General features: G+C 41.5%; 1 protein-coding gene across 21 annotated transcripts in view; it reads left to right on the forward strand.

Annotated features, from left to right (window-relative positions):
* LOC122872195 (diacylglycerol kinase zeta-like) overlaps positions 1 to 12,343 on the forward strand; it is a 172,020-nt gene that overhangs the window by 111,389 nt on the left and 48,288 nt on the right. For 19 of the 21 annotated variants that reach the window (XR_006377047.1, XR_006377048.1, XM_044188106.1 and 16 more), the window contains 2 exons: positions 9,160 to 9,200; positions 11,109 to 11,251. Coding sequence is in view for 19 of the 21 variants with exons in the window: in XM_044188106.1 (XP_044044041.1) it covers positions 9,160 to 9,200; positions 11,109 to 11,251 (184 nt within the window). In the remaining 2 variants the exon portion in view is untranslated. Of the gene's footprint in view, positions 1 to 9,159; positions 9,201 to 9,636; positions 9,892 to 11,108; positions 11,252 to 12,343 lie in introns of those variants that run through there. The other 2 variants (XM_044188103.1, XM_044188105.1) reach the window with 1 other exon arrangement.

A 12,343-nucleotide genomic window follows, 5' to 3' on the forward strand; every position in this document is an offset into this window, starting at 1 on the left:
TCTCTTCTTCTAGAATTATTTACTGTAGCAGACAGCTGCTGGTGTCTCCCTCTCAGTGTGGCCTGCTAACCAGCAGACACACAGCAGAACTGAACTCTCTCTCTGATCTAAAGCAGCACTTCGAGAGCCTGTGTAAGATTTCTGTAACAAAGCTTAGTTAGTGCCAATGGCTACTACACAAAGTCTGCCAGCTAACTTTAAGAAGCAACTAAGGAAGTTAGCGCCGAGCTAACTGTAAGGAGAACAGACGTAGCGACCGGCTTCCTCCATCTCCACAGCAAGGACTTTTCCCGGAACCACAATTCTTTCCAGCTTGGCTAATCCACCACAAAACTGCCAGCAAACGGAGCAGTATGCAAAAGCAACTTCTTCCTTTACCGACTGGTAACGTAACCACTGAGCATATAACTGGGCATAACATAGCATAGCAGACTACACGGCTAAGCACAGTACTGTGTTACTTTTGTCAATGTACAGTATATTTATTGATTTAGTTCATTGAGTTTTATTATTGTGATCTGCTTCCCCCTGTAAGGATTTGGTAGCCACATGCTAAGCTGATGTTAGTTAATGTTATGCTTAACACAGACAGAATCTTTACATGCTAATTAACTCTCTTTTAACTGGGCACTATAATCCTACACCGATCACACACATACACTCTGATTGGACCTTTAACAGATCCACACTCTTTTTCAAACATGGCCTTGGCTGCCATTTTGAATGAACTTTCTTTGTCTAAGGCCATGCTGGCATATCCATGTTTGTGTCTCTGCAGACCGGAGACTTTGAGAGGGCTTGGTAACTGTCAATATTTTTTTATTTGGCCAATCAGAGGCTTACAATCCATTGTCAGTCAAAAACTTATTTCACCAATACGCCGCCTGAATAGTTGTCAATCACTTTTTAATTCAGCGAATCATTTCACAGTATTATAAGGCGGAGGTACACAAACAACTCATGCTCCATCCATCATTTGTTTTGTACAGACAGCTTTTCAACTAGCTAGCGCTAGCTAATGCTGTCTGCTATACTGTTTCCGGTTTCCACTGCTTTTCTAGCCTGTTAGCTTACTACTAGAATTTCCAATAAAGGTTAGTGAGTTAGCTAACATTAGCTTGAAATTTATTGCATACAGCATGTGGTAGCTCATTAGCCACCAGCTTCTAGCTTTCCAACAAATGCTATTCTAATAAACCTATGACATGTGATTTCTAAAATGAGGAGTGGTGAAAGTTACTATATTCTGTTATGATCAAAAGTTCTCTACTTCTACTTTAAAATGTTGATTAAAAACATTGCTGTCTGTTGATACTTTGATCCTTTGACTAGATCTGAAAACTTTGGATCTAAACATTAACAAACGAGGTCAGTTGTGTGGTGAACCTCCAATTCCCTTCTCCCTATGAGAAAGATGATTAGTTGAATTAAAAAGTGATTGATAACTGGTTCAGGTGGCATATTGGTGGAATTAATTTTTGATTGACAGAGGATTGACCTCTGATTGGCCAAATTAAAAAATGATTGACAGTTACCCCTCCCATTCAAAGTCTCCAGTCTGCAGAGATACCGAACTCGGCATATCTGTCTCAGCCGCTATTTTGAGTTAGTTCCTTTTGTTTTATGTCAAATGGCCTTAGCTGCCATTTTGAATTAGTTTCCTATTTTTAACGTCACGTGGCCTCGCTGCCATTTTGAGTTAACTTTTCTTTCTCTGACAACATGCGACATCGGCCTAAGCCACCATTTTGAATCCAAGCAGCCATTTTGGTTCACACACACACACACACACACACACACACACACACACACACACACACACATGCACCCTTTGTTCTGTAGCTTATTGCATTTAGAATTAGATTTCATATTGTGTGTTTTTGCTTTTGTTTATCTTTTAAGAAAGGCTTGTGCATAATTATGCTGTTTTTTTTAATGTTGCACAAGAGTGAATGATATGCCAACCTCTTCTATGTAGAACTCCAAATCCTGCAACCTACTAGCTATTGATGGTGATTTTGGTTACAGTTATTAATTTAATTATTAATCAGAGTTCCAAATTGATAGTGGGATTTGTTGGGTCTCTGTAAATAATATTATAAAGAGTACGGTCTAGACCTGCTCTATAGGAAAAGTGCAATGAGATAACTTTTGTTATGAATTGGTGCTATATAAATACATTGAATTGAATATATTTTATGAGACTGAATCAATTAATTGACTTTAATTTTCTCTTCTTTAAGAGTGTTACCCCTGAGGAATGTATTCATTCCAAATTTAATTGATTGCACCTACACAATTTGGTGCCCCCCTTAACCATTGCAACCAAGCCAATTCTATATGAACTGGCTTGGTGACTTTTTTGTTGCAACAGCTTGTAAAAGTCTGAACACCCAATAGGATAATTATTACTGCATTTAATTGAATCCATCATGAATCTATTAAAATGTCACACAAATCACAATATATATTATATAATAACTCTATAACAACTTCCTCATAGTCCTAATGGTATTTAGCCCTGCAGAGTATACATACTGGGTCCGTGCATACCACAGATACAACAGGTTCCACCATCAGTTAATCATACACACCTGCTCCCTATCACACTCCAGCAGAATTCCCCTTCTCTGTACCTGCATGCCTGTCTGCTCTGGCTGTAATCAAATAAACATACATCTGTTTCCATATCGGTGTCCAGTGTCTCCTGCCTCTCTGTCCGTAACCGAAGGTCTGACCTATACCGAAAGATTACAGCCCAAGCTCCACGGACCCCTTTCAAGAGCGGGTGGATTGTCTCTGGCGATACTCTCCACCAATCCACCCACAACCACTCTACCCATCACTTCCGTCACTTCCGCAGTTGCTCCGTCACCAAGGGTTACGCCATGCCCAGGGCCAGATCGGCGCCCTTCTTTGGCTCGGCGGAGGACTGCAACAGCATCCTGTGGCTGTATCCATTGGCACTAGATAAGTAGCCCAAGGTTTCAAAACCATAACGGGGCTCCCGCCTGACTTGAGGTGGTCCACGCAGTCACCAGATTGCACTCCGGTCTGCCAGTCATCAGTTGACACTCCGGCCTGCCAGTCATCAGCCTGCACCCCGGCCCACCAGTCATCAGCCGACACCCTGACCTGCCACTCATCAGCCTGCACCCCAACCTGCCAGTCATCAGCCTGCACCCCGGCCTGCCAGTCAACAGCCTACTAACCTGCCCAGCTGCTTGCCTGCACCACTGCCCAGCTGCTTGCCTACACCGCTGCCCAGCAGCCCTCCAACTCCACTGCCGCCACCAGTTCCTGCGCCGTGGCGCACCAGCTCTCAGTTCCCAGACTCCCTGCTGGATCGCAGCCGCTCCCCGCTCCCAGACTCCCTGCTAGATCGCAGTCACCTCTTTTCCCGGCTGGATTGCAGCAGCACCAATCCCTTGTTACCGCAGGATCGCAGCAGCAGCCATCTCTAGTCACCGTTGGATAACAGCCGCCTCCTGTCCTGGTGGGACCGCAGCACTCAGCTGAACCGTCTGCTGGACTGCAGCACGCTGCTGAACCGCTGCTGAACCGTCTGCTGGCCTATGCCGCTGGCCTCCAGATGGGTTCCGCCTTCGCTGCTGGCCTCCAGATGGGTTCCGCCTTCGCCGCCGGCCTCCAGAAGGTGTCCGCCTTCACCTTCGGCCTCCAGAAGGATTCCGCCTACGCTGTCGGCCTCCAGAGGGTCTCTGCCTTCACCGCCGGCTTTCAGAGGGTCTCTGTCTTCGCCGCCAATCTCCAGGGACCCTCAGCCTTCGCCGCCGGCAGGCCTCTAGATGGTTTTGATCTTTGTTACGGACCTCATGTGGTGAGCTCCACACATGCCCAACCAGGGACGACCACCACGTTGGCGGGGAGGGTAATGTCATGGATACGCCAGGCTCCACCATCAGTTAATCATACACACCTGCCTCCCTATCACACTCCTGTTCCCCATCAGCACCTAATCACAGCCAGGATAAAAGGCTCAGCACTCACCTCAGTCAGTTGTCTGACCTTGTTGAACTAAGGATGGGATTCTTCGTGACTCCTACATTCTACTACCACTGTGATTCTACTCCAGTGTGTTTCCACTCCAGTGTGTTTCCACTCCAGCGTTCTTCCACTCCATCCTGTCTTCACTCCAGCATGTTCCTACTCCAGCGTGTATTCCTCTTCATCCTACTCCAGCGTGTTCCCCACTCCATCCTACTCCAGCATAGTACCCACTCCATTCCACTCCAGCGGGATTCCCCTTCTCCGTACCTGCATGCCTGTCTGCTCTGGCTGTAATCTAATAAACATACATCTGTTTCCATATCGGTGTATCCTGCCTCTCTGTCCGTAACACTGCAAGCATCAGCGACACCTGTCACACAGTATTTGGCCCTCATGTTGTCTTTATGGTAAAAAATGTGCCATTCAATTCAATTCAATTTTATTTATATAGCGCCAAATCATAACGGAGGCCCAACAAATCCCACCATGAGCAAGCATTTGGCGACAGTGGCAAGGAAAAACTTCCTTTAAGAAGGCAGAAACCTTGGACAGAACCAGACTCAATGTTTTTTGTTGTTGTTTTTTTTCATTGGTTTAACAGCAGAGAAAAACCCCTAAACAACATTTTTTAGCATTGAATTTGATGACCTTTCCTGAAATGACCCCACCATTAATAATAGTGGGCCGCTGACCTCTTTTTATATTTTTGCAAAAGCTGTACACCATCAGGGTACAAAGCTTATGTTTGGGCTGGGTGTTTGGGTTTTTTGACCTGCCATTTATAAAATAATTTACAGACTAACTTATGTGGTAATAAAGTGTTTATAGCAACTGCAAAGCATAGGTTTCTGCGCTAGTACTCCCTCAAAATAACATAAAGCATAGTTCCATCAGATCCTGTTTATTGGTGAATGTCATGAATATTAATCTCATACAGCAGCAGCTTGCCAAAAATATTACAGGGAAAAACCACAATGTTGTACATGCATTCACAAACACACAAACCTACACACACATACTGTACGTACCTCTGCTTGTGTAGAGTCTTGGTGGAATTTAGCAGAGAACTGGAGTCAAACAAAGATTGCTAGCTGAAAGAGAGAGAAGGGAGAAGTGTTTGAAGAAGTGTAGTAAGCAGGTGATCAGTTATATTGTGATCCTATGGATTAATTAAAAGTACATTTCACTCAATGTTGCTCTTTACAGTGACAATAAGACAATTTCTCTTCCTGATCAAGTTTTTAGCTTCTGAGGTTTCTGAGTCCTTTAATACTTATGATGTTTCTACATTATACAGCTGCACAGTGCATACTTAGTTTGTAGTTAGTTAAGTAGGGATGGTGTTTTTTAGGTTTTTTTTTTTTACAGATTGAGTATTCTCATAACATACTTGATTCCAGATTGAGTAATTACATAGTGAACAAGTTTTTAGAATGGTGTCTTGGCTGTGCAGCCCACTGGTCGTATAGAAAAAGCATGTGCGCATAACGAGTATTTAGGCAGAATGCTGCTGTGAGATATATAATTCAGTTCAATTCAATTTTATTTATATAGCTCCAGTTCATAACACAAGTTATCTCATTACACTTTTCCCATAGAGCAGATCTAGACCGTACTCTTTATAATATTATTTACAGAGATGCAACAAATCCCACCATGAGCAAGCACTTGGCGAAAGTGGCAAGAAAAAACTTCCTTTTAACAGGCAGAAACCTTGGACAGAACCAGACTCAATGGTGGGTGGCCATCTGCCACTGACGTGTTAGGTTTTGAGAGAGAGAGAGAGAGAGAGAGAGAGAGAGAGAGAGAGAGAAGGGGGTGGAGGAGAGGAAAGCACAATGCAAATTCCACCCTAGAATTTTAAAATAGTAATAATGTAATGGTAGTGGTAATATTAATAAAGGAATGATAGTCATAGGAATAGTAATGACAATAATAGTAACAAAGCCTATAGCAACAACTTTAGCAGCCGCTGCCGAGCAGGAACACCGGGGCCACAGGTCCAGTCTCTGCAGCTCCGGAGGTAGAAATAGCTACTGAAAGCAACAGAAGGAGAGAGGAGAGAGACGAGAAAGCACAAAACTATGGGAAAGAGAACACGTCAAGTTAGTAACATGCATTAATGGAATAAAAATGCATAAAGATGGAGAAGGAGAGAAGGGGAGAGGAGAGAGGTGCATCATGGGAAGTCTCCCGGCAGTCTAGGCCTATAGCAGCATATCTCAGGATTCACCCAAGCCAGCCCTAACAGGGCAATAGCATCTAGAGCAACTATATCTTTAGATAATGTGTCTCGTAGGTGTTTGGGGCCAAGTACAATAACTTCAGTTTTGTCAGAGTTTAACATCAGAAAATTGCAGGGCATCCAGGTTTTATGTCCTTAAGGCATGCTTGAGGTTTAGCTAGTTAGTTAGTTTCAGCTGGATTGATTGTTAGATATAATTGGGCATCATCCGCATAACAATGAAAGTTTATGGAGTGTTTCCTAATAATATTGCCTAAAGGGAGCATATATAAGGTGAATAGAATCGCTCCAAGCACATAACCTTGTGGAACTCTGTGACTAACTTTGCCGTGCACGGAGGACTCACCGTTATCATGTACAAACTGAGATTGCTCTGATAGGATAAACCAGCTTAGTGTGATTCCTTTAAGGCCAATTGAATGTTCCCATAAAGAAGTGCTAACTAAGGGTAAAACGTCTTTATGGAGTCTAGTTGGAATGGGGTCTAAGAGACAGGTTGATGGCTTAGATGAATTTATTGTTGAAGTTGGTTGAAGAACGTCGATAGGAGCAAAGCAGTCAAAATATATATCAGGTTTAATAGTTGTTTCTAAGGTTGCTGTGATTGAAGATAAATCGGTACCTGTTGAGGGCAGGACGTGATGAATTTTTTCTCTGATAGTTAAATTTTTATCATTAAAGAAGCTCATGAAGTCGTTACTATTGAGGGCTACAGGAATACATGGCTCAAAGGAGCTGTGATTCTCTGTCAGCCTGGCTACAGTGCTGAAAAGAAACGGAGGGCTTTCCTATATGTTTTCAGACTATCTTGCCAGAGTAAACAAGATTCTTCCAGGTTGTTGGAATGCCATTTCCTTTCAAGTTTTCGCAATGTTTGCTTTAATTTGCGGGTTTGGGGGTTATACCATGAAGCTAACCTTCTTTGTTTTATTATCTTCTTTTTTAGAGGAGTAATCGAATCGAGTGTCATTCGCAGTGAGCCTGCAGCACTATCAACAAGATGGTCAATTTGGGAGGGGCTGAAATTAGCATAGGAGTCCTCTTTTATATTGAGACATAGCACCGAATTAAATGCAAATGGGATCACTTCCTTAAATTTTATCTGTAGCACTATCAGATAGACATGGCGTGTAGTTCAGTAATAACAGTTATTAAATAATGGTCCGATAATAAAGGATTCTGTGGAAAGACTATTAAATTCAAATTCAATTTTAATGCCATATACCAGAATAAGGTCGAGGGTGTTGTTAAAACAGTAAGAGTGTTTATGTACACTCTGACAAAAGCCAATCGAATCTAATAATGAGATAAACGCAGTACTGAGGCTATTATTTTCAGTGTCCACATGAATATTGAAATCACTTACAATAATTTATGTGTTTTTTTTATGTGTTTTAAGGACTAAACTTAATAAAAACTCTGAGAATTCAGATAAAAATTCTGAATATCTGGTTCCTGTAAGCATGAGCATATTTCCGCTGTACTTGCCTCCCTCTACTGGCTTCCTGTCAGTTTTAGAGTTATTTTCAACACATATACGTATACAAAGCACTTCATTGATTGGCTCCCCCTTACCTATTTGACCTTTTAACCCCTTATTCCCCAACTAGGTCACTCAGGTCCACTAACCAGTCACTTATGGTTGTCCCTCGGGCTCGGCAGAAGCTCAAGGGTGACTGACCGTGCCTTTGCAGTTGTGGGCCCCAGTCTGTCCCACCAAATCAGATCTGTCCCCTTGACCCTGTTATTTAAAGCACAGCTCAAGGCCCACCTCTTTTCTTCGGTTTTTAATTGCTCTCTGCCTGGGTATACACATGATTTATTTGTTGTTGATTGTTGCTCTAATGATCTGTTTTTTTATGCATATGTATTGTAAAGAAATTTGATCAGCTCATGTTGTTTTAAATGTGCTATAGAAATAAATTTTACTTGATGTCTGCAGTATTACCTCTGTAGAGGACAGCCATGCTCCATATCAGAATCGGTGATCTATTGATTATCATGCAAGAAAGAAACCAAATTCTGATTATCCCTGACTTTTTTCCTCACTTATTGTGGAAGCTAAGGACTGGGGTATAGGTGGCAATGTAGTTGCATGTCATGCCCCTCTCTCACTCCCTACCCTGATCCACTATCACTAGTGTCAATTAAGGTCTTTGTAAGCTTCAACAAAAGTGCTTGTTGGATTGTTTGTGTCTGAAAGTCCCTTTCCATGGTGGAAAGTTTAAATTTCTGGAAGTTTGGGTCACAAAACGTGCAACCTTCATTTGCAGCATACTGAGATCTTTAGACTTTAGTCTCCGTCACTGTATTTCTGTTGCATTATGTTTTCGTATTTATTTATCAAGGACAGTGTTCATTAATCAACATTAGAATTAGTTATCTAAGATGAATAATTTTCATATTTTTTAGACCATTGTTAAAATGGTCTTACTGGCAAAGATGAAAAGTCTCACTTTAATAGCAGTCGAACACATTACATGAACATAAAAAAATCCAACAAAGGAAAGCCAGAAAGCTGCTAGAAAACCCACATTTAAATAACACTGGTCACCAATTCAGTCCTCACAAATCATATTTGTTCTCTCCTATATACTAGTGTAAAATCCCATTATTTTATGGTGTGACAGACAGATTGACTGACTGTGCTTTTTCACAGTGTGATGATACTGCCTTGTCTTGTTACACTGCAGGTTGTCACAAACACAGTTCTCAGTATAATTGCTGCAGCAGTGGGGAGCCCACCCATGTACAATTTAACAATGATGAAAGTTATTTTCTTTTTGGCCAGAACTTTTAGTGACTGCAAGAATCTGCTTTAAATCAGCTGAATTTAAGGACAAGGTTTTCTATCACCACAGATAATATTTCATTGATTAACACTGTGTTTCTGTTTGTCTTTTTAGCTACAACAGCCGATCGTTTCTACAGGATAGACAGAGCACAGGTAAGTCTATCTCACCTAATTAAACTTCACTGGATGTTATTTGTCTATTGTGTGAAGACTCTCTAAATATAGTTACAGTGGTGTGTGTCACAGTCTGTCTTGTTCTCGTCCTGTCACTTCGCACTTCAGACTCCCCTTCACTCTGCACTCCCTCACCTGATTATTAATTCCCAGCACCTGTCACCCATCGCACACCTGCACATAATCAGCCACTCTACTCCCTATATATACCCAGCTCCTCACCTCAGTCAGTGTCCGGTCTCGTTCATGGTGAAGGACAGAACGTTAGTTCCCCTGTAGCCTAAGAACAATTTGGACTCACCTCGTCTAAACCTAACTATTCCCTGCAACCGCTCTTCAGTACCTCTTCCCTGGCTCCATCGTGTTTCTGTCCTCCGTGTGGTTCACTCCAGCTCCAGTCTCCGTGTTTCTCCAGTCTCCCGTGAGTGTTCACACCAACTCCAGTCTCCGTGTATCTCCAGTCTCCCGTGAGTGTTCACACCAGCTCCAGTCTCCGTGTTTCTCTCGTCTTCTGTGGGAGTTACGTCAGTCTCCTGGCTCGAGTCGAGCTTCTCGTCTGGACTTCCCACTCCGCTCCAGATCTCCGTCTAATCCAGACTTATGAACAGTAGCTTTCCCACCATACCCAAATCCACGTTGTTTGTGTTTAAATAAAGCACTCACGATTCTCCTTGTGTCTCCGGCCTGATCTGTCCGTAACAGTGTGAAAAAGTGTTTGCCCCCTAACTGATTTCTTATAAGAAGAACAAAATGAGGACTTTGGAGTGGCCTAGTCAAAATCCTGAGCTGAATCCTATTGAGATGCTGTGGCATGACCTTTAAAAGGCAGTTCATGCTCGAAAACCCTCCAATGTGGCTGAATTACAACAATTCTGCAAAGATGAAAAATTCCTCCACAGCGCTGTAAAAGACTTATTGCAAGTTATCGCAAATGCTTGATTGCAGTTGTTGCTGCTAAGGGTGGCCCAACCAGTTATTAGGTTTAGGGGGCAATCACTATTTCACACAGGGACATGTACGTTTGGATTTTGTTTTTCCTTAATAACAACCTTCATTTAAAAACTGAATTGTGTTTACTTGTTATCTTTGACTAATATCTAAATTTGTTTGATGATCTGAAACATTTAAGTATGATGAACATGCAAAAAAAAAAGAAATCAGGAAGGGGGCGAACACTTTTTCACACCACTGTATTTATTCAATATGTAAGGGGCCTGACCCACTGAGGTCAGGTGACATGAATATTTCTAGACACGCCACCTGTGAGATAGCTCCACACAGAATAAAAGCACCTGTGCACCTACACTCACTGATCATTTTGATTTCATAAGACCATGTGTGTAAGAGAAGTTTGTCTTTGTGATGTACTTACTCAAGGCCATAGGTTCTTCAACCAAAAAAAGTAAATAAGTGTTATGTAAATATGGTTAATGTAACAGGTTGCTTTATATACATGAAGTAGGTGGATCTGACAGTATATAAAGTATGCACAGTGTGCATAGATTAAAAAGTGATAATATTTACATAAACAATGTGATAAATGTACAGGTACAATGGATGTTTTTGTCATAGGGTTATTGCACAGAGATTGTTCCTGATTGTTCCAATCACTACAAATCATGTTTACCTTTCAGCTCTGACAACCACTTTCAAAGCATATTATAAGTTTTAATCTTGTGATATGGTAAATTTTGTGGAAAGAAAAATTGAAAAAGATCTAAAATTACATATACCGGTATAAATGTAGCAATTAGAAACTTAAAATGGATATTTGTTTGTTTAATGTCCTATATACTATTGTAGTGAGCTTTTACTTCACAGCAGAGCCTTGATAATACCTGTTTGGACTCACTGTTTGAAACTGTCCTGTGTTTCATGTTTTATCAGGAACATCTCAACTATGTGTCAGAAATCTCCCAGGAAGAGATCTTCATCTTAGACCCTGAACTGGTTGTTATGACGACGGTAGGCACCTCCCCCTCAGCGATGCCTGACCTGGTTTACCCTGCCTCCAGCCTGGCAAACAGCAGGTAGGTCAACCACCACACTGATCCTGTCATTGTCACCACTGGTTGAACCTTAACCTTAACCTAACTAACCAGAGCCATTATTTTAAGACTGTTGCAGTAAAGCCTATTGAATGGGACAATACACTTCCTATTTTTAACTCACTGTCTAACTGGCATCAAGGGTAGCTCTGACTTAACAGAGAAAATTAGTCCATCTCTTTTTTACAGAGGTAGATAACCTAATGCAAACACTGATGGGAAATCTCTTCACAGTGTTTGACAGACACCTGCAGGAAAGTAGGCCAAATGCTGAAATATTGAAACTCTAAAAACCAGCCTAACAAAAAATACTATTGAAATGAATAATAAACACTTCTTACAAATAAAAGGTAGAGGCATTAGAAAACATATTGCGCTAACATTTGCAAATGTAACTAGTATAAGGCAGAAAATTAACAGACGGTATGAAAAATGACCATCCAACTACTGCATAGACAGATGGATGAAATTTGGGGAAATGGGGACACATCACAGAACATTCAATGCATTCACTGCAGCAGGGGTTCATTAGAAGCGCTATATTAATGCAGTACACTTACCATTTACCAAGTCCCAAGACAATTCCCCATACTGCCTCACTTTTGTTCATGTATTGCATTGTGGGACAACAGCGTTTTTTGGTATGCACACTGACTTTTTTGATTATACGTTGTTGTTTTTTTGTTTCAGCCCTTTGTCCTAAAAATTATGATTTAATATACTACAAAATGGTTTTGCCAAATACACTGTGGAGGAAACATAATTCAATTCAAATCAATTTTATTTATATAGTGCCAATTCATAACAGAAGTTATCTCATTGCACTTTCCTATAGAGCAGGTCTAGACCGTACTCTTTATAATATTTACTGAGACCCAACATATCTGCCTGGATTATGTTCACTTGCAATGTTTTTTTCCAGTCCAGGAAGTGATTCATTGTTATAATGCACAGAACCTGTAGGGTGGTGGTTGGCAGTGGGCGTACAAAGTGTAGGATTTTGATACCAGAGAACACGGTTTGGATCCTCATTATGTTGATGTAAAACGTAATCTGGGTGGCATTCCTTTTTCT

Source organism: Siniperca chuatsi, linkage group LG24 (assembly GCF_020085105.1).
Source record: "Siniperca chuatsi isolate FFG_IHB_CAS linkage group LG24, ASM2008510v1, whole genome shotgun sequence".
NCBI classification, from domain to species: domain Eukaryota; kingdom Metazoa; phylum Chordata; class Actinopteri; order Centrarchiformes; family Sinipercidae; genus Siniperca; species Siniperca chuatsi.